This window comes from Anolis carolinensis, chromosome 4 (genome assembly GCF_035594765.1).
Source record: "Anolis carolinensis isolate JA03-04 chromosome 4, rAnoCar3.1.pri, whole genome shotgun sequence".
In the NCBI taxonomy this organism is placed as follows: Eukaryota; Metazoa; Chordata; class Lepidosauria; order Squamata; family Dactyloidae; genus Anolis; species Anolis carolinensis.
Window position 1 is genome coordinate 50942498 of NC_085844.1, and position 24008 is coordinate 50966505.

Below are 24008 nucleotides of genomic sequence, written 5' to 3' on the forward strand. Positions count from 1 at the left end.
CCTTGAGTCCCCATGGGGAGAAAGGTGAGGTATAAATAATAATTATTAATAATAATAATAGCTAGTTCAGTGTGTTGACAGCAAACTGATACATTGCAAATTAAGTTATGCCCTCAGTTTAAGTAGTCAAAAAAGGAGCAATATTCAAATAATCTAACAAACAAAGTCTCTGACATAGCAGAAACTGAAATATTACCTGCATAGCTTAAAAGCAATTATTTGTAGGCTCTCCAAAGAAACAAGGAGTACAAGTTGGAAGGAATTCTTTGGGTTTTTGACTGTAGGGAATATTGTGGTGACACACAAAGCCTTATGAAAACATGTACTATAATCTGGAAACAATTGGGGCTTCAATCACTCACATTGGAATGCTTACAATCATGTAAGACTAAGACAGAAAATGTTTGGCATTCAGTGACAGGATTTCATGGTGAATAATTGTATGGATTTAAAAAGCAAATCTGTAATGGATTCTGAAAATCCTGCTGCCAGCATGATTCTTTCTGGAATGTGATCAAGCTGTGATATGACATTTTCTTGCTAAAGGCTTTTTGTAGGTTTTTAAAAACAATCAAAGAAACAACAAACTCTTATGATATAAAAATGGGAAATTACAGATCCCAAAACTCCCAGTGGGTTATGATCAAAAGAAAATTGTTCCATTCAGTACAACCATATTGCAGATTACAGACTTGATCCAATTGTAGTTGCAGACAAGGGGTCAGAATGGTGCAGACAACCATTGTAATGGAGACAGAGAAATGCATCTGATATGTATTCCTCCTCAGTAACACAAGGAATCTTTTCTGCTATCTTAGGGCAAATATCTGTTCCATTCTTTGATGTTAGCAAGAGTACCTCTAGACTAGGATCAAGCTTTTCCTATTAAATTCATACTGATGAATCCAGGCTTACTAATACTCAGAGCTAGGAAGCAACTGATTTTTTTAGAGGAAGTTTGCTCTGCCTTTCTTAGGGCTGAGTGTGTCTGACTTGCACAAAGTCATCCAGTGGGTTTCCAAGGCTGAGCAGAGGTTCAAAACCTGGTCCTATGAGTCATAGTCAATGCTACAATCACTATATCATGCTAGCTCTGTAGAGGACATTGTCACTAATACATGACCGAGCAAATTATCTTTCTAGGTTGCATTAAGTCCGAAGTAATGACCTGCTGGGTGATTATAGTAACAAGTAAGGAAACCCTTTGCTAAACAGACTTCTGGTCATACTTACAGCTCATCCAATTAAAATCAATGACTGATTTCAAAACATCTATTCTATGTAAGGATTCAACCCAAAATTTACAATTTTCAATTGTAAAGGAAAGGATTTTTGTAGAAAATCCATGGCTAACCACATATGAAGAATGTAGCTATGTCATACAATGAGATAGTGATAGACTGACACCTTGATATAACAAGAGACATAGATGTGATTTTTTCTTGATAACCATGCTCTCAGATCAACATTTTGAGCCCATTCATTCTGATTTTCAGCCTACTGAATGGAACAGTTTATATTTTATATGTGATTTGTTATCATTCATGGCAGATCCATCTCCCATGAGATTTGAAGTTTTTGATGCATAGATGATTATAAGAAGCAAGCACTTATCACTGAAAAAATCAATTTGATATTCCCTGTTTTCATTATATGAACCCGCACAGATACCCTTGTCCCTATTCCTTCTTCTGGAACTGAGACAAGTTCTATTTTTTGCAAATCCCAGAATCCCCCAGCAACGGTGGCCAAAGAACAAATCTATTCAAGCACTGTTTTTGCCTTAGAATACCTCTGACACAGACATTTACTGCATGAACAATTCAGATCAGTGCTAAGGTATCCCACATTTCCATTTCAATCAACAACAACACAATAGTGGTTGTGCAACACACTTTGTTATTATCAGTGAGTCGTTTCACACTACATAAATATAACTCTTTAATTCCCTTTTAACTACTGCAGCTACATTTTATAGAATCCTGGGGTTTGTAATATGGTGAGATCCTTGAGTTTTCTGGCTGAGAATTATTAATTGCGAATCCAATATTTTCATTGAACAGAACCATGGCAGTTAAAAGCATAGAAAAAATATAGGAGAGGAGCTAGTTTGTCTCTTGCAATATCCATCTATCTATCTATCTATCTATCTATCTATCTATCTATCTATCTATCTATCTATCTACCAGAGGCGGTTCAACCACCAGGCCAACTAGGCATTTGCCTGTGGCGCCATCTTGTTGGGGGCACCATCAAGGCAATTCCTGTCTCCTGCACTCTGCCTCTGCAAGGTATTGAACTGCTTTTTCTGTGGATTTGTTGTAAAACATGATGTTTTAGTGCTTAATTTGTAAAATCTTAATGTAATTTGATGTTTAATAGGCGTTTCCTTAATCCCTCCTTATTATCAAACATTTTCACTTATCCAACACTTTTATTTTTCAGTGATTGTTTTTTTTGGGGAGGCGCCAAAATTCTGTTCGCCTACACTTGAAAAATACCTAGGGCCGGCTCTGCTATCTACATATCTATCTATCTATCTATCTATCTATCTATCTATCTATCTAATCTGCATGCCTGTATGTCTGTTCGTTTGCCTATCTGTTCCTCAAAGGATGTTAGTAGGTGACAACCCAGTGGTCCTTTGTAATGTCACTGGATTGGCTGTGACAAGGTGAAGGATTGGCTGCGGCTGGGTGATGTGGCCCTTGGTGATGTCATTGGGAAAGAAAGGTGACATGTGTATGAGAGGAAAGAAATAAGGAAGGAAAGAGCCACAAAGAGAACATGCTGCAATGGAGATGTAGGTTCTCTCAGAGCTAGAGAAGGGAGAAAGGGAAGAGAAAGGGGAAAAAGTAAGAGGAAAAATAAGGGAACAGAGAAGGAAGAAATGGAGGGAGGGAAGGAGGGAGGGGAAAGAAAGAAAAAGGAGGATAGAAAGAGATAGGAAAGGGGAAAAGGTATAAGTGAAGGGAAAGAAAAACAAGAGATGAAAGCAAGGGAGCAGTAGCCTCTCTGATACCCAGGCAATGGCAGGTAGATACACTAGTACAGTGGTTCTCAATCTGGGGTCCCCAGATGTTTTTGGCCTACAACTCCCTGAAATCCCAGCCAGATTACCAGCTGTTAGGATTTCTGGGAGTTGAAGGCCAAAAACACCTGGAGACCCCAGGTTGAGAACCATTGCACTAGTGATTAATAAAACAAGCACCATCAAAAAAGGGGGTGCACCAACAAATCTAAGCTGACTCTTCTCTGCCATGAAATTCATAATTTTCTATATTACTTAACTCATACAAACACAAGATTTTCTACAAAGGCCTTATCAATCCCATTACTAACCCAATTAGAAGCTTTCCTTTGTGAGGACCAGATAATTCATTCTATTCTGGGTAAAAAAAGGGATTTATTTACATAATAACTGGCTGTAATAAGGACGCATACACCTCAACACCTCCTTAATTCCTCAGTTATGATTTCTTTAAAGAATAGATTATGCAAACAATTGCTTCAATGATACTACAGACCACACACTTTTCTGAAGTATGCCGTTAGGCTATGCAATTCTAAACATGTATAACTCAGTAGGAAAATCCCATTAAATTCACTACTACTCTGTTATTTTGTATCGGATTGCAGATTGACTCTGAAAAACAATGATAGAAGGAATATGTATGAAGCTAGCTAGTAAACTCTATAAAAACTGTTTTATATTTCTGAAAGAATAAATCAAGGATTGTCCTACAGTGATAGGAGGCTAAAGGAATATATACAAATGACAGTAGACAAAATTTAAATAATCCAGGGGGAATGTAATAAGTTCCCTCTCCTAAGACCTCTGACCTGGAAGATAAGCAAAAAAACATGCAGGTTGTTACTGTCCTTGATGGGTACTCAAACAAATGCAACACTAAATCTCTTTTAGCCCTGAACTGGGATGTTATTTTCATAATATGTGGAATCTCTCACTTCTTCCCTAGTTTTCTCAACAACTCCTGAGGCAGAATAGGAAGCCTTTGGGTTTATTTGCGACTGAACCACTCAACTGTATTTTCCAGCCCGATGAACCCGCCGACATCCATTTAGTGCCCCTTGAATCACACTTTATAGTGAATTTCATATAGAGCTACAAAGTTGGTGTTTTACAATATTGTCACCTAAAACATTGTAAACTATGTTGCTGAATTTCATCAATTCACCAAATATATATATTAAAAAACAGAGCAAAGTAGTTAGGGCAAAAAAATATGTTCGAACAAGACACTACCTCTTTTTAAATCTGGGTACGTTTTCATCCTTGCCAAAATATTGAGGTAAAAATGTCCCACACTGTTTTGTTGTCAAATATGATGCAGAGAAACTGATGAGAAAGAGAAAGAAACCAGAACAGCTGTAATCTGAAACCACACCACTAGATAACTGATTACCTCATGAAAACAAGAACATGCAAATTTTTTGCTCTGTAGCCAGAAGAAAGTTCACATTCAAGATCCCTGGGAGAATTATGCAACCATGCAATGACATCAACATTTGTGAGAAACATTGAAACTATGCAACTGTGGCAAACAAAGAAGGAAACGGCATGCATGCTCTATGTAGGGTGATCATGGGTATGAACATGGGGTCAAGCAAGGCAGTGTAGAAGTCTGATTACAGGAACATGCATAAACAAAGCACTATTGGAGATACAGCATGTAAGTAACAAGACTTAAGCAACAAAAACTTGAGCTCTGGACTGTTCATGCACAACGAATAGGGTATAAGTTGGCAGGAGGAGTTGCAGTAAAAAAAAAATACACTTCCAAGCTCTGGTCTTGATGTCCTCCCATAGCTCCTGATTCTAAACTCTAGCCTTACTTCGAACAGCCAGACCCAGATACAAAGTCTGGAGCTGGAAAAGGGAATAGGTGATCATTCCTAACCTGTGCTTATTCTCAAAAGCACAATATGAAGAGAGGGACAAGTACTGGAAAGTACAATATGTCACCCAAATGTATGGATCCCTCTCACATATATATTGCTAATTATATCTGTTTAGATAGTTTAGATAGTTATTATAAACTATTGCTCTAAGAGCATGGAAGACTTACCCCAAGATTACCCCAGAGATCAACATTTTGATAGGAAATGTTTCGTGTCCTCAGACTGAATTCTATTGAACATTACTAGCAAATGCAACAATGCAACAATTCACTTACAATTAGCTCTTCATATCTATGGATGCACCCATCTACTGCATAATAATAATAATAATAATAATAATAATAATAATAATAATAATAATAATAATAATAGTAATAATAATGAATTTATTGCCCACTTCTCTCTGCAGCTTGAGGCAGGGTACAAGGATATAGAGCTAAAAAACAAGTTAAAATCCAATGATGAAACGCAAATTAAAATTTACAACTTAAAACTGACTGGGAAGACCTGACAAAAAGGATGGGTCTTCAGTTGAATTTTAAATTCTGACAACTGATTTAGCTGTCTAATATTTTCTGGCAGGTCATTCCATAGTCCTGGGGCAGCTGATTTTTTTTTCATGTCAGAAGCAACCAGAGTTGCTTCTGGAGAGAATTGGCCATCTGCAAGGACGTTGCACAGGGGACGCCCGGATGTTTTGATGTTTTACCATCCTTGTGGGAGGCTTCTCTCATGTCCCCGCATGGAGCTGGAGCTGATAGAGGGAGTTCATCCACGCTCTCCCTGGGTGGGATTCAAACCTGGCAGCCTTCAGGTCAGCAACCCAACCTTCAAGTCACAAGGCTTTTATCCCCTACGACACCGGAGGCTCCGGGGCAGCTGATGAAAAGGTCCTTTGGGTGATGGTTGCCAGTTGGACTCCAGCTGGCTGGCTGAGTAAATGGCCCTCAGAGCACCTCAGTATTCGGGGTGGATTGTATGGGAGAAGGCAATCTTGTAGATAACATGGACCCAAGCCATGTAGGGATTTAAAGGTCAAAACCCACACTTTGTACTTTGCCCATAATTTTTTCTTGAGGAGCAGCTATCCCCATGCACCACCATTTGAACCTGCCTGACCGTTATGAGCAGAACCGCTGCAGTACAGTGTCTCTGATTCCCAAACCCCCAGGCATTCCAGAAGAATACCATGATCAATGGTACCAAAAGCTGCTGGAATATCCAGAATCACTAACAGGGACACACACCCCTTGTCAGTATTGACATGTAGATTAACATGTATTAATTAAGGCAATAATAGAAGTCTCAACTCCAAAACCTGCTCTCAAGTCGATTTGAAATGGGTCAAAGAAGTGTCATCCAAAACTGTCTGGAGTTGGAGAGAACTGCCTTCTCAATCATCTTGCCCCCACAAAAGGAAGATAAGACACTGGTCTGTAGTTGTTAAGGTCTAAAGGATCCAGGGAAGATACAAAAATATTACCAAAAATATAAAAAAATCCTATATTTTGTCATTTTATATGAGAGATATCTTTTTACTGCCATTAGAATTGAGCACCCATAGATTTTAGTATCGATGGTGAAGCCTGGAATCATCTCCAATAGACACCTAGGAGTTTGTTGTACTTTCAACAAAGTTATTGTTTTTCTGTGTTGACAACTTTAAGTACAGTGTGCCTCCCCCCCCTCGCTGCCATACCTGTAGGGCTGGTACCAGTGCTTATACCTACCTGCATCCAAAAAAAAGTCCTCTCTAGGAATTTGCTATGTCCTCCAATGTGACTCTATGGTAACATCTGGACAAAATTCATTTGTTTCCACATGGCACAATATTATCCATAGTTTTTTGTTTCTGAAAATCCCATTCGACTACTAATACTCCTGTCTCATGCTTCCCTCACATGTAAAGCATGTCTTGTAAACCCAAAGAGATAGGATATATACAATATACATGAAATGAAATCTAAGAAGAAATAAATTGTGATCCCATTTGGCTTTGATATTTTAGAGAATGCTGGAGTTTTTGTTACATAGTTAGAAACTATATTTATCTCAGAAATCTAGAAATTTCACAAACCATTTTGAAATGTATCTACCATCTTGATTTATATCCCACCAAAGGGAAAAAAAACGATTTCTGTAAAAATAAACTACATTTTATTCCAAAACGAACTATAAATATTCTGTAACTATTACATATTAAATTATTTCACAGTTGTCTCTCTTTATAGCAGCATAGGAAGAACTACAAGCATGTGAATATTTATTAGTGCTCTGTTCCATGTTGTGTATGGCAGTGTGACACTTCCCTGTTCTCTAAAGTAGAAGAAGGTATCCAAGAATGTTAGGCTGTGGAATGAGTTTGAATAGAATCCCAGACTTTTCAGATAAGCAGAATTTAAAGACAAATGGACATATGAGAAAGCAAGCAGTTGCTTCAATTTTCTTCAGTTTAAAATCCACTCTACATTTATATAATAAGCACAAAGTTGCAACTTGCACACTTTCTCAAGGTCACACACGAGGACACCAGAGTTTAGTCACTTTGGCACACTGACTGGAGAGATAAACTTAGCGGGACAACACCGGAGAAGCAGGAAAGGCAATTTGAGATGGAGGTTTACATCAGTGCCAAGAAAGATGATACTTTTAAACAAGCACATGCCCTTCTATTTTTGAACAGAACTGGATACAGAATACAAGTTACTTAGAAACAAGCATGTGGAGGCAGGAGAAAAAAAAACAATGCTGGTATATCCAAAGAGAGGGAACATGCAATTTATGGGACTGTATAGATTCCAATCTTTGCTGCATAAGTACCCTCTGTATCCACAGATTATGTAACCATCCACATCTTGAAAGCAGTAACAACACCAACAAGAAGAATTCCAAAAAGCAAATCTTGGTTTTGCCATTTTATATAAGGACACACCCAGACAGGGTTTAAACCCATGACCAATTTGCCCCCCCCCCCCACCTCCTGGCGTGTTATTAGTATGCTCCAGGCATTGCAGAATTTTTTTTCTTTTAAGACTTTGGGAGTGGGGGTGGGGAGAGGGCAGGTGCCCTCCTTGGTTCTCTGGGCTTTTGGAAGCCTGATTAATCAAGGTGGGCTGTGGGGACTGATCCCAGAACTGCAGAAGCAGTTCTGTGGGTCAGTCCCTACTGGCCCTATACTCAATTAGACCTGGGCCTTTCAGAAAGGCCTGGGTCTAATAGAGTATCAAAGTAATTCAGGACAAAACAGAGTTTACCTGATTTGTTTTGAATTACTTCACTTTTACCGGAAGCAGCATTTGGATGCCTCAGGTAAAAGTGGGATTTGGGCATCCACAGATTTTGATATTCATTTGGAGTTCTGGAATCAAACTCATCGAAATACCAAGGGCCCACTGTAGTTGATATTCCTCATTCAACATTTTTGTTTTGTCATTGAGTGTATATTCAACAGAGGGCTAGTCTCAGACCATAACTGTATGTGTGTAGTCACAAACCTGTGTTGGTTGGCACTCAAGAGTTTTTATTATACTTTGGGGTTTTTGCCTGAATCAATCAAAATAGAACAGTTTTACAGCCTCACCATAAGAATTAAAGAGGGAGCAGCGGGGAGAATCTGCCACCCCGCATGCAGCTCCCTCTCCACAATACCTTTCTCATCATATGGGAAAAGCGTTGCCCTCCCGGTGAGGCCCTGCACTGACTCCATTGGAGACAGTATAACACGAAAAGCTTCCCATGTTGTGGGGGGAGGAGGGGGGAAGCGTCCGATGATGCTTTCACACTGGTTGGAGACAGGGCTTCCGCTGGAACTCACACAACGTTGTGTGATGCCTGGCGTGGAACTCCTTCCTCTACGTGGGGTGAAAGCATCCTAGGACACTGAATTCATCCTGTCTGATGAGGTCACAGCCAGTTGTTTCTCCACCGCATCTCATATTACAGGATGCCTTAACTAAACACCATTTTGCTAATGATTAACAATAGACTTATTCTCTATTAATATGCCAGTCCTTGTCTAAAACCATTACAACTTTAGATGACGTCATAACATCTGGCTGGAATCAATAAATTGATTATTTATTTGCTGAGTTTAATATGTTTCGAATTTTACTGCTGATTACTTTTCTAGAGATGTAAGGTGTTTACATTCTATCACAGGAAATGCATTCTATGAGTTGATAATAGATAATGTTGATGGAACTCAATAATAGTTATACAGCTTCCACATTTGTATATGAATTCTGGGAAGTCTTATTTTCATTTGCACTTGCTCCTATTATTGCCCCTCTCTATTAGACTAATATGAAGTGACACTTCCTTGCTCAGGGCTCAAATTTTGCTTGACCTTCCCTTCTGCCTTACATAAGCAAATAAACAGGACTGTCAACAGATGGAATCTGTATTTTAATAACATTTTCATAGAAGACTTTATTTCTATAAGGGCTTCTTTAATTGCCAAGATGGCTTATAAAGGATTTATTTAATTGCTATTAGTCTGGAGCAAAAAGCAAAGTTACAACATTCAATTCTAATTACTTAAGGATCAGACTATTCATTTTTCACCACTGCATTAGCAATGTTTGAGTTCTTTATTTAAAGAAAACAGTGGGTACATATTTAGAGTTTAAAATAAGTATACATTCCTCTCACTTTGAAATATTTGAAACCAAAATCAAGAATACTATTTTGTACTATATCTCCAAAGATGATATGTGAGTATTCTGGAAGTATCAGTAAAATGAATGAATGAAGAAATAAATAAATAAGTAAACCCCAAATAATAGTTGGAATGGTCTAAATAGATTAGATCAATCAACATGAAGACTACTTTCAGTGATTTTGCACCATTTGAAATGTGACAAAAAGATTCCAATCAAGTTGAAAATGTTTTTTTTTAACTGACCAAGAACTTTACCTAGGGGTCTGTTGCTTAAAGATTACACTAGCACATTTGGAAGGCAATGCTAAGAATCATGTTGCGTGCTCTACCACTTTACAAATTTGAGCAAATGTGGCAGCAGAGAAGGGAACATTACTATATGGCCAATTCTTCATCAAAACAGGAGCTGTATTGTGTGGGGTGGGGGTTCAAGTAAAATACTTCTGCAGGAAAAGAGAAATTTGGCTGGCTCTGCCAGAGGTTCTGCTTTTCCTCACTGCCACTTAGAAGCTCAGAATGGCACAAAATATTCCACAGGGCCTGTCTTGTGCCTGATTTACATCTGTAGTATGCTCATATGGAGATTTATTAATTAACCTCTTACAAGCACTGACCTGGATCTTTGCAGCTGCCACACAGCACTGCCTATCATTGCTAATCCAACAACCAACATAGATCAACAGAGGTGTCTAATGCTCACACTGCATGCAAGAGAAAGGCCCCTCATAGGTGCTACAAAAGCTCAAGGTAGGAACTTGGGGTGGATGTGGGAGGAAAGCAAGACTGGAATGGGCTCCTTCAGCAACTATACACACTAATTAATATTTGGGATTGCGAAACATAAATCAGCCAGGCTTTGAAGCATAAGACAGTAATTTAATAGGCACTACCACAGGCATTGTTTGGCTGTTTTACAGCTCCTTTGCTGGCAGCTACATTCCGGAGAGCTGAAAGGCATTGCTACCATTCCTAGGAGGGTGCTCCCCCCCTTCCACTCAGACATAAGCCTGCCTCCCTGCTCTCTCCAAACCATTCTTTAATTACATTAAAATGCTCCAGGTTTGAGTAACATAAAATAAACATAAATAGTTATGATCAAAAAGAACTACAGGTACTTGTACTAGGAAATACCCTTTCCTAAGACCCTGGAGAGTTACTGCCACCCAAAGTGGACAGTTACAGGTCAAACATATCAGAGAACTTCATGCTTTGCCTGAAGTGATTCATCAGCTTTGCTATATGAGGAATGTTACTTTCCCCAGAAGCAAGAGAGTGAAGCAGCTACCTTGAGGAAGTGTGAAGGACAATCCAAAGTTGAAATATTCTGCTTCCTGTCCACTTCTTTTTGTGTAAGATAGGAGTGAGGCACCATCATGTTACAACAGGCATGGGCAAACTTTGGCCCTCCAGGTGTTTTGGACTTCAACGCCCACAATTCCTAGAGTTGGAGTCCAAAACACCGGAAGGGCCGAAGTTTGCCCATGCCTGTGTAACAACCTATAATGTCCCATTTGGCTCAGGTCCAGGTTATCTGAAGGATGGTTTTCTATCATATGGGTTTGCCCATGCTTTGAGATCTTTTTAGGAAGTCCTCTCTGTCCCACTCCCACCCCCCCCCCCCCAATCTGGAAGGAACATGCTGGAATTTACTTTTTAGAGATGTTAGAATGGAGCCCTTCCTATTATCCTTCCATGGATGGGTGCTTTTATTTAAGCAGGTCTTTGATAACTGATTGCTAAGAAAATAAACAATAGTTTTGAATGTGTTATACTGTTTATTTGTTGTATTCTAGATACTGAAATTGCTTTTAGTTACATTCTTAATGTAATTCTATTTTTTTGTACAATACAAATTTTAAATTCCTGTTTTAAATGTTGTAAATGGCCTTAAATTCCAACTGGGAATTGGGGGGGGGGGGGGTAATGATGATCTTTCTTCACCTTAGGGCAACCAAATGCCTTGAGCCCCTGCTAAACTTCTAAAAGTTTCAGCCAATTTAAACACTTGGCTATGAAACTGTGTAGCTGAAACTACTGAATTGTACATGATGAATCCTCAAACAGCTTCCTATTTGCTGTAACATTCATACGGCTCAATTAGACGCAACCAGGATTATATACCACAAAAGATATGAATAGGGTATGTTCATTAAAAAATCTGGGTTAAGAAGAGAAAATGCAAATCAAGGTGTGATTCCAGGAGGTTATGAAACAACCTGGAATCATTAATGTCAGCTTAGAACTAAGAAATCATTTTGTTTAGAATAGAGGTGTCCTGAGAGGAGATTGGAATCTACTGTTTCCTAAGACTTACGGTAAGGGGAAAATAGATCTCTTCCATGGCTGGTTCTCTGCAAATTTATTCTCTCTCCTAGTGTTTTTAATAAGAAAACAAGAATACAAAATGGCATCTTTTGATAGAAAGCCAGTGTGTGTAGTAATTGGTGTGTTGGATTAGGAACCTAAGAGACCAGAGTTTGGATCCTCTCTGGACCATGAAAACCAACTGGGTGACCTTGGGCAAGCCACACTTTCTCAGCTTCAGATAAAGGTGAGGGCCTCTGAACAAATCCTGCCAAGAAAACCCTGTTATAAGATAACGTGGGGTAAATGAACAAGGTTGGAGGAATTGGACAACTGAAGAATTAAACACTAAAAAACCCCACATTGATGAGCCACTGATTTATGAACCAGTCAAGCTTGCAATCATAATAGATTCCATCGTCACATCAACCTGCATTCATCTTAACTTGAATCCCTCTTATTATATACAAATTGGGTATTTTAAAGAGATCCACAGATCCTTCAACGACCTTGCTCTGGTCCACTTTGGCAATAGCATAAGATCCTGAGGTAGCACTCTGGAACATCTTGATAATATCACCTAAAATCCTAATGCATTAAAATACATTTTAAATGAAGATTTATTTGCTAATATACTGCTTTGAGGGAAAAGTGAGGAGTAGATGGAGGATGTGTACTTCAAAACATTCTTGGATGACTATTATTTAGATCCATTTCAAACTGGCTTCTGTACAATTTTTGGCACTAAAATGATCTTGATTGCCTAGATGGATAGTCTGACCTATGTTGGAAAAAGACCAGAGAGAATGTGGCTCTGATAATTCTTTTTTATTTCTTGTTGGATCTTATTACTATCCATCACAATGTCCTGCTAGCATAGCTTTGGGTGATATGAATCAGGAGCACTGTGGATCCACTTCTATATGATCTGAGAAGGAAGTATCAAAGGACTATTGCTCAATCTTGCAGCACTTGTCTTATGAGGCTTCAAAGAGCTGCTTCTATCCATGCATTTTAACATCTATATGAACACAGAATGACATCTACCAGGGATTTGCAGCAAGATGTCACATTAACATATGCAGCTGACTTTTATTGAGGGGACTATTAGTACATTTACTTCCGCAATGTTGACACTAACTGGCAGTAATTCTAGGGTTTCAGGCATGAGGTTTTCCACCTCCATCCAGAGATTGCAGGATTGAATCAAGGACAGAGGTCAATAAAGTAAAGCTCCATCCAGAAAGAGTGAAATTAGCTCTAGAAGGAACTGTATGTTCCTCTAAAATATCATGTTACAGTTGCACCTGTGTTCGCGTATAAAACACCCTCAGCAGGCGCAACAGACAGAAGCCTTCCTGAACAAAGACAGCCTGGCAACAGTTATTCATACTTTAGTAAATTGTGGATGGAACCAGCATGCTGTAGTGATTTAGACTAGGACTTTGGAAGAACAAATCTGAATCCCTCACCATAAATTAAAGTTAACTTGAAACAAAAACAAAGAGAGACTGAACTACTGATTTTTAAAAATATGCAATCACATTTGACTACATAGACTACATAGAGACCACCAAACGCAGTGCCCAAACACGAGTCAAAGAACATGAAAGGCACTGCAGACTAACTCAACCAGAGAAATCAGCCATAGCAGAGCACTTGATGAACCAACCTGGACACAGTATATTATTTGAGAACACAGAAATGCTTGACCATTCCAACAGCTACCATGTCAGACTACACAGAGAAGCCATTGAAATTCACAAGCATGTGGACAACTTCAACAGAAAGGAGGAAACCATGAAAATGAACAAAATCTGGCTACCGGTATTAAAAAACTCAAAAATCAGAACAGTAAATAAGAAGCAACACTGAAAACAGAGGAGTTCCAGAAATGAATCAATCAGGGGCAACTAACGACTCTGAACAAAGGATGCCTCCAGGCAGAAAGAAGCCAGGAGATGAAGCTATTCAATGCTAATTTAGGTGATCAACTACAACATTCACACTGGTCTCCAAATGACAAGAGTTCTTCTCTCACCCTGGACTTTCCACAGATATATAAACCTTCCTTGCTTAGTTTCTCCATACCTCACAACCTCTAAGGATGCCTGCCATAGATGTGGGTGAAATGTCAGGAGTAAATACTTCTGGAACATGGCCATACAGCCCGGAAAACATACAACAACCCAATGGATCTGCTGTAGTTGGGACAAGCCATTGTATTTATACTCTAAAAGTCCTATGTGATTTAGGATCTGGGTGACCTATCAAACATTATTCCTATTTCAACCTGCTTGGATTGTAAGTGGAAGCATTTGCTCAAGTGTTCCACTTTATTAGCTAAACCAGAATATACTGAGGGAAAGCTAATGCCCTGTTCATGGAAATGTTTCTTTAGCATAACACTTCTGATATCAAAGTGTTTATAATAAACTTAGTTAGGTGGCAATATCTGTGATAGAGGACAAGGAGGTCACTTTGAAGACTGAAATAATGTTAAATAATGTTTTTTTCTACTTTACTAGTTCTTCCTAAATTGTTAGGAAAGCCAATTTTGCTTTACAATTTGCAGAACAAATTTATTTTGCTACAAGGGGAAAGGACATTTTTCCTTCAGTTTTTGTAAGTAGGTCAATGCAAATACATTGTACAAAGGATTAGACTGCTCCCCCTCTTCATCCTCTTCCCAGTAATGGTAACTTCAAACCATCCTGATTTAATTACGCCTCTCATCTCAATAGTAATGAAATTATATGGTTATTAGCAGCTGATACTCTGGTGATCCCAATTTATGTTTTGTAACATTTGAGGTCTATGGACTTAAGCATGTATACAGTCCATGTAGAAATATAGGGTTACAAAGTGATAAATGCTCCAGAAAAGGTAATAAATTTATTTTTTATTCATTTGTTTTAAAATATTTCCATTACTAAAACCATCCCTTTATCTCTCTGTGTGTTTGTATCTGAGTGTAATTTAAAAACAGATAATGTAACTACATTGATAAAAATTCAATAAATTCAGTAAATTGGAGAGGCATAACTATTCTACCAACAAATCAAACCATCAATTTCAAATTCCTGGAAAAAGTAATTTTATTTTCCTTAGTGCCAAAAAGAATATGGAGATGGTTCCAATTGTACCTCCTCAAGGCATGCATTTCAGAGATCAGAGTTAAAAAAAACCTTTTTTGTACAAATAGCACTTTTTGCAGAGAACAGTTTTTATATCTGATGATACACACAAAAAGCTCCAGCTATTTATATTCTTGAGAAATGGCAAGGGGGGAAAAAACACGTAGAAGGTGACAATTTTCCAACACGACTCTCCTTTGGGACAGATGTAGCAGGATACAAATAATAAACAAACAAATGAAGTTTTTGCTATAGTAGCATTACATGCCACAGGAAGGTGAGCTTCTTCCGTCCAGTTGCCCAGAACAGCAGCATTCAAGCATGGTGAAAGTAAGACTTGTGAGTGGTAGAAGATAAGTTGGCCCTTTGTAAAGTGGGGGGCAGCGGGGAAAATCATGGGGGAGCATAGTGAACCCACCCAGCTGTATTCCCTACTGTCGGGGTCCGTCCTTTGCCTTCCCATGGCATTCCCTGCTGTCCCTTGCTTCTGCTTTGGCCCCTCTGCCTTTTTTGGATGTCTTTTGCAACCTCATGAACATTACAGGGTTTTCTTAGGCAAGGAATACTCTGAGTTCTCTCCTCTAAAATACAGCCTACAGCAACTGGTATTTGTAGGTTGTCCCCCATCCAAAAACTAAACTGGATTGCCCCTTCTTAGCTTCCAAGATCAGATAGGATCTGGTGCCCTTAGGGTATTTAGGTAATTTATTAATGCCTATCTCATATTAAAATGTAAGCCACCAAAGAATCCTAGGGATACACTTGATGATTTAAGAGTTACTGAAGCTCATATTCTAAATCTAGGGATACACATTTTGGCAGCATTGTTAAACAAAGCATTTTAAGGGGGAAAAAGAACCATCAGTAGGACTTTATAGCTACCTATTATATTACTTAGGCCAAAGTCTGGAAAAATTAATTAACTACAACTTCCAGCATCCCTCAGCTAGTCTAACCACTTACATAGCCCTTCATGGCTTGGGAATCAAGCTATATTAAAAAGCAACCCTTTTCCATATATACTGATATGGGCCCAATATTAACACCACAACACATATTCAGGGGCAGTATGAGGTTACTCAAGACAAGCAAGACCTTTTCAGCAATATATTCCTAAGTCATGGAATAGGATACTCTTCCCACAGATGGTTCTCTGATACCTACTTGGTTTTTCTTTTTAGATGATTGAACCTTTTATTCTCTTTGCCACTTCAATCTTCTCTATATATTTCTGCAGCTATGTTTGTATTTTTCAGTCATTTTATCCCTATGGTATGTTTGTTACTTTACTTTCTGCTGCTTTATTTGATTTATATGAATTTTTGATTTTATCTTTACTATATTTTTGTTTTATGACAGCCCGGGAGATATTTGCTATAAGGCTGTCATAATTGTTTTTTATTTATTGTTTTTATTTATTGCAGTTTTAAATTACCTGGTTGCTAGTTTTCTCTGGGCACTGCACGAGTAATTTTTTAAAATAGAAAATGCAAACAATCACAATGACAAATTGGCAGAAAATATATTAAAAGCACTCATCACACATATGTACCTCCAAAGCAACTACAGATTTCATACAAAAAAGCAAAATGACAATATTCTGTGTGCCAACAGAGTCAACCAGAGAAACTCAATGATGCCAACTAGGAGTCATGGGATGATCTTCCTAGAACAGTGGATCCTTGGTATCTGCTAGAGTTTGGTTACATGACCCCTTCCATCCCCATGGATATCAAATGCTGTCCCTTATGTAAATGGCAAATTCAAGTTTTGCTTTTGAGATTTTTTTAAAAACGAACATTTTCAAGCTGTGGATACCAAGAACCAACTATAATCCTAATATATTTATGAATCTAATCAAGAAAGGTGGCAAAGTATATCTCAACAATTATATTGCTTGTACTCCACACAAATATAAAACAAGGTTCTATTAGGAATGGTTTTCAAAATATGATGAGTAATAGTAAAATCATGTTATACGATGAGTAATAGTAAAGTCATGTCCTCAATGGAAATAGTTTCGAGAACTGGTTTGATGGGAATTTAGTGTGGAAAAAGATGAGGCCTTTGGGAAATATGGATTTTTAAAGAGCTACAAACAATCTCATTGGTTATTCAAAATTATACACAATAATAACTACACAATATCCACAGTTGTATTAACTGCAATCAGTCAGTGCAATCAGTCAAATAAATTAATTCAGTTTTTATAGAATTAAAGATCAATACTGGCTTCTATCTTTTTTAATACAATAGGCAAGAATAACAAGAAATATGAACAATGTTCAAGAACAATGAACTACATTCATACCAGGAAGTTGTTATGAAGATAAATATACACTCAAATATTTCATAATTACTACAGAATGAAATATTATGACAAATGAAATGTTAAATCATGAGGTTAAATCATTAAAAAGGAGGAAACATTCCTTAATGCAAACACAATGAACTCATGTTTTCTGTCAACATGGAGATCAAATTGTACAAATACCAACTAATGTTAGAGGCCATAATCATGCCAATTGCAATAATGAATAACAAAGAAAATGATAAAAAATAGTCAGGATTGGACCAATATGATCCATTTCACTTTGTAAATGGTTTTATAAACTCTTCCTTTCCAAGAATAAGTGGAGCTTGTATTTCCAAGCTTTTTCCTTACTGAGTACGTGGCTACAATGAACACAAAGTTTAACATTAATCTACAGTAGAGTACAACAGAAAAGGGCAGGATTAATGACCTGTGAAATAAGTACAGTCAGTGCTGGTTAATCTATGTCTGGCTTAGCCCAAAGCTTTAAGATGTAACACTGGCCAGATGCAGAGCTGGCAAATAATACCCTGAAGTGTGAGAGAAGCAAAATACACTCAAAAAGTGCATTTCCATTGTGTAGGGTTGGGGAGAATGCAGTTGGTCAACAAAAATATCTTTGTTTATCCTGTTTATCATTTTTCTAAAAATCAGAATATTCTGACAGAAATAGCTGTTAATGTTTCTTCACATGTTGTGTTAATGAAAGAATTATTTCTGGTTTTGTTATAGTATTCGCCCACTGCATTCCTAGCACACTGTAGACAATCTGTCCCTTCAATCCCCTTATTGTTTTGTATTATGTGCAGTTATAACCACAACACACAAATATTCCTGCTTTGGAAGGGACTAAAGCTCAAAGTTAGAGCTTGTATTTTACACGCAGGAAACTCAAGGTTCCATCTCAAGTTTTAAAACAATAAGATGAGGCATAATGGGCATTCTGACTCTATGGTTTGTTTCCACTAGAAATTGACCATGAAGCCATGCTAGACAACCTGGGGATACTTAGAGAGGTGTCAACTCTAGGCATTTCTGAGGTCCTCTAGCACAAGTCTGTGCTATGCGTCTATTGGAAGTAGTTTGTCCAATAGGATTCCTTATTATTGATGATTTTCACTAACTGTGTTAAGTTCAGAAATGGATTTCATATGTAGCCAAGGGGGGGTGTGTGTGTTAGGGGTTCAACCCCCCCCCCCTGAATTTTTTAAAAAACTGATTTACTCATGAATTTTAACTGATTAACCAAATCCCCATGAGTGTCCACTGAAATTTATCTGTCTTGAGTGTCCACTGAAGTTTATCAATGGAGCCTGATTTCTAAATTATTTTGCGTTACGGAACTACTCTTCATAATTCGCTAAAAAGTTTCAACCACCTCCCCCCCAAAAAATTTTCTGGCTATGGTCCTAGGGAAATTGTCCCTTATTGTTGTGGCTGTTGTTGTTGTTGTGAACAACAAACTACATTCAAGGTAGCTCAAAACTGATGAACTAAACTCGAAAATCTATGGATTTTAACATACAATAATAATTTAAAAAAACTAAAATAGCATCCATTTGAAACACTGCATAAGAAGCAGGATACTTCCAGATAAAACCTTTATGGTGTAAATTGTCTCTCTTCATTAACAGAACTTTGGGGGGGGGGTATCTTCCATTTGCAACCCCGGTGTGTTTTCCTGTTTCTTTTGTCTATTTTTTTCTGTTAAGAAGGGAATTATGGTACAGCTGAATAATGTCTTTTTATTGCTAGCAGTAGAAACTTGTTTGGAAGTAGTGAAAACATTTAATTAAAAGTAAGGTTCAATAGAAATCTTCACTACTGATCTAATGCTGGAAAGGAATTTAGGTAGACGTGGTGCTCTGGGAAGCCTTTACCAGGATCTGGACAGCAATTACTGAGAAAGTCTCATCTCTCTATCTATTTGCTCTACCACATATGCCAGTGGTTCTCAACCTGTAGGTCCCCAGCTGTTTTGGCCTACAACTCCCAGAAATCCCAGCCAGTTTACCAACTGTTAAGATTTCTGGGAGTTCAAAGCCAAAACATCTGGGGACCCACAGGTTGAGAACCACTGCCATATGCATATACATGACACATAACTCATCTCTTATTAGTGGAAACCAGGAAATCTTACAGAGTGACTTTTCACTAGGTGTGGGTATGCTCAAGCATTGTTTACCTATGTATGATTATACACAGAAGGAAATACATTTAAGTATACATTTAAGTATGAGCAAAATATACTGGCAAAACCCAACTGCAACACAGATTAATGTTCCACTAATTCGAATGAGAGACTTAAACATCTGTTTAGCTCTGAAATGAGTGCGAATAAAAATGCAATCCTATGGATGTTTAGTTAGAAAGTAAAAGTTTAAATATTTTCAACATGGCTTACTTCCAAGTTCATGTGTGCAGGGCTTCAGTATAAAAGAGATTAATTTTGGCTGGGCTATGCCCTAAATACATAATGTTTTAAAAGTTAAGTATAACTCTCTAACACAGTTTTCTAGATTCTAAGGGTATACATATTTAAATTACTAACTTATGCCTAGAATTAAAAAGCTATAAGCACCTGACCCAGACCAATTTCAAAAGTGTTCCCAACTTGACTTTCCAGCAAGGTATAATGCCAAAACTGCCCTGTCCCTTCCTAAAATTGGAGCTGTACCATTCACTAAGTAGCCTAATAGCTGCTCAGGTTGGGGTTGTTCACAGTCTACTTTTTGAGTCATGAAGCTTAAAATACAATGATTAAACATACAGCAGTACACAAAAAGCTGAAGATTAGAAGTATTAAGTTAAGATCCCATTCAGCATATTATAATCCCCACATTCCTCCCCTCCATTTTGTATTTTGTTCTTGTAAATTATTTCTACTTCCTCTCAGTCATGGTCACCAAGGGAAAAGCAGAGACTGCATACATTCCATTTTATTTTTGCTATTTATACACCCCTCCTCCCAATTATCTCGAGCACTGTGACTTATGGAATTAGTTATCAAGAAAAGAAACAGAATGTCAGGTGCAGAAGATTTTCTGTTAAAAAAAAAAAGGAAACCGATTTGAGTTGCAGCCAAGTGTTTCTCCTCATATTTTCAAGCTGAAGATTTCTTTGTGAAATCTAACAGCTCTCTAAAATACAAAGCAGAGGAACAGGAATTTTATATCTCCATTAAAAAAAATTCCTCCTACAACTACTGCAAATAGCTTTGTTAGAGATAAAATTTAACATTATCAATGGAATGGAGGAAATATTTAACATCATAATAAAAGTTCAAGCTACAAATAATTTCATACGAAACCAACATTTAGCAAACACTAATGAAGTAAAGCACAGCCTATGTATTGCATTTTATTTTGGCAAGGAAGTAAAGATGCCTGAGTCCTTTCTTCCTCAGTATCATTTTTAAATATTTTTGTTTGTTGTTAAAATAAATCCATTAAATCTCTTTCCCAAATGTAAACACCAGTACTTTCTTCCAAAAGATCTACCAACCCCACTGGCATATATGCATAAGTAGCTGAACATAATGTCACAGTTCAAATGAAGATAAGTAGACTCTAATAAACAAGCACTTGCTGACTTTTGTCCAATTAAGCAAAAGATCACTCTTGATTACAGCATATTTTAATGGAACATAAATGCACAAACATAAAAAGTAAACAGTTTACAGTGAAATACCTTGCCAAAAAAAACCAAACTGGAGCTTGGCGATAATAAAATCTATTTGTGTTCCCAAGTTACACAGAACAAGTGCCAGAACCAGAATGGAAAAACAGGAGACACTAAGATGCATCTAGGATAGCAATATGAACTTGATCCTAACTTTACTATGGCAGAAGTGCTTTTCATCCTGCAATTGAAACAAAAAGATCTAGCACACTGTTACGGTAAAATAAATCTACCAGGAAAGAAACACCACTTTCAATCTAAATATGTCTTCATGCATGCCACAACAAGAAAAGTTGTATAATGCCAACTCACTGAGGCATGCACTCTTAAGGGGCAAACAAGGAACATTACCTGTAGGCATGCCTCCCTGAAACGTTCAGACCAGAAGAAGCTGGACAAACATGGTAAAAGGAATAAGGAGTTCAAATAAAGCTTGTTACTTACCCTGCAGCATGCACCATGATCTTCTCACACACTCCTTTTTATTCCAAAACACTAAGTGAGAATCTGATAGAGTAAAAACTGAGATGCCCTGGAGGCAGTAAAAAGAAAACTCCCAAAGCAACAGTCTTCAAGAGACTGAGTTGAAACAAGTGCCCAAGATGCTATGTACTCTTGAGTCTATCTTTAACTTGTAAATGATTTGGTTTCACATTCCTCTGAAGTCCTGCTGGCAGATGCCTTCGTGAAGCTGGCTTACCAATCACAAGCACTCAGATCCACTTCCTTTCTGTCCTCTCCCCCACCCCCTGTTACTCCACCTCCCTCACTTTCCCTCCTTTGGAGAGCCCCACACAGCTGCTGCTTCTGCGGTTGTTGTTACCTGTCTCGGCAAGATGTGTGGGTGTGGGTACAGGCGGAAATTGAAGCCCTCCTGCCATGTCTCTCATTCAGGCATCACTGCAGTTTTGCAGCCAGGAATAAACTAGCTTCCAAACTTGGCTGCCCAGGAAAGGAATGTTCTGCAAGTGACATTCCTGAGAGCCTGTGGCAACAGAGGACAGGAGCTACCCGGCCTTAAGAACACGCATAATTATGTGCTCTACATCACTGAGCATATAGAGAATCTCAGAGCTGAGTGAAAAGAGCAACACCCACTCTATGTCACAGCTGAACATTCATATTACCAAAATGAATAGCATCTATATACACTATATATATCTGGATTCCAAAGCACTATTTTGAGGGCATTCTGTCTTGGAAAGAGAGGCATGTACACCTAAACAAATAAAGAAATAAACATGCATGTTTGTAAGTAAATACCCTATATGTCAATGAAATTTATTTCCATGAAAGCATTACTTAAGACTGCAGTTATAATAAGATTTAAAACTGCATTGTATAGGCAACATTAAGACACTGTATTCAAGATCTCCGAAGAGGCATTTCCTTCATATACTATGTGAAAACTAGTGGCATAAATCTGCTTACCTGCAAATCTAGTAAGTGCTTGAACTAATTATTATTTTGTCTTTAAAAAAATCAACCTGCACATGATTTAATTTGGATTATATTCTGAAGCGATCAGAAGGTTTTAATATAATTAACCACTTAGATTCAGTGTATGTCTACAGTCCTAATTTTCAGTAATTAGTTTTACTAGCTTTTGGTAGATCTATATGCTATAAATTTGTCTGATCTTACTTAAAGTCATGCAAGAATACTGTAATTCATTTTTGGGCAAGCTGAAAAAACATAAGCTTTACAGTTATCTTGTCTTCTCTATAGCATTTGAAGAAAAAATATTAATGGATTTAGAAAACAGGCTGGTGCAGAAACATCAGGGAATGATGCCAAGATGATTTCCAAGAAAGAGGTAGCTGAAATCTAATACTGCTGCCAAATCTAATATTAGCTAATGACTAAGCGTGCCTATTCTGGATGGGGAGAAAGTGGAGAAGAATATGTTCTCCCTCTCTCGTGCTAAAATCCTAGATTCTTCTAATTAAACTGAATGGTTGAGACTGAGGGCAAGTACCTTTATACCATGGAAAGTAAGCTGTGGAATTCACCATTACAAAATAGTCATGGTCACTAAGATTGATAGTTTTAAAAGACTATAAAAATAATGGAGAACAACAATGGACATCACTTTCAACATTAGAGGAGGCGTACTTCTCAATACTTTCACTTATGAGGGAACACAAGCATTAGTGTCCTTGAGCAATTGTGTTCCACTGGCGGACTTCCTGTAAATATTCCCTTGGCTGCTCTGAGACCAGAATGGCAGATTGGGAGAGATTTGTCCTGATCTCCTTTTATTTCTTGGACATGTATTTCATCTCAAAAATTCCACATAGGAAAGATATTTTCCTAACTCTCCTTTAATTTCAGGAATATGAGTGGCAGCCTTTTAGCCCTTTCCTGTTTCCCACCTATTCCCTGCTTTAGGAATCTTAACTGTCATATCTTAAAGAGGTCACTCCTCCTTGTTAGCCCATTTAAAATTATTTCCCAAACTGTTATGACACTTAGATACACTCTTTCAACTTTTGGGGTACGCAGCATGATTTCCCGGATTGATAATATCACCCTTTCATTTCTAAAATGAACTTTTTGGAATTTTGCCCTTTTGACTTGACAAGATGGTGGTCTTTACTTATAAAGAAAATCATCAACAGAAATACCCATCATATTATTTACATCTTGTGGAGTTCCTCACAAGAATGGCTAGAGAGAAGAATGACCTTCAAATGGGATTTCTCCTCCTATATTGAAATGACAAAGAAGCAAAGAAACCTCTCAAAGAAACCAAAGGCAAATCACAAGTTGTGGTCAGAAGACCGAGACTAATGTCAACTCAGTTGAATGTCACATGAAAAAACTGATAGAAGTGATGTGCCCGGTGCATAAGAAACACCATCTTCTTGATGATTGTAAGGAATTTAGAAAAAAGCCTTATGATGATTGCTTAGCTTATGCCAGGGAGGAAAGTCTTTGTTTCAGATGTTGATCCTTTAGAAACCACATGACCAGGGATTGCAAAAGA

At 37.8% G+C, this 24008-nt stretch overlaps 1 protein-coding gene across 20 annotated transcripts in view; it reads right to left on the minus strand.

Annotated features, from left to right (window-relative positions):
* dtna (dystrobrevin alpha) overlaps positions 1–24008 on the minus strand; it is a 267864-nt gene that overhangs the window by 186658 nt on the left and 57198 nt on the right. For 4 of the 20 annotated variants that reach the window (XM_062980394.1, XM_008114879.3, XM_008114883.3 and 1 more), the window contains exon 1: positions 21464–21755. The exons of 3 other annotated variants lie outside the window; for them this stretch is intronic. In XM_062980394.1, coding sequence (XP_062836464.1) covers positions 21464–21480 — 17 coding nt within the window. In that variant the 5' untranslated portion in view covers positions 21481–21755. Of the gene's footprint in view, positions 1–21463; positions 21760–21842; positions 22063–24008 lie in introns of those variants that run through there. 13 more of the 20 variants (XM_062980393.1, XM_008114872.3, XM_062980388.1 and 10 more) reach the window with 8 other exon arrangements.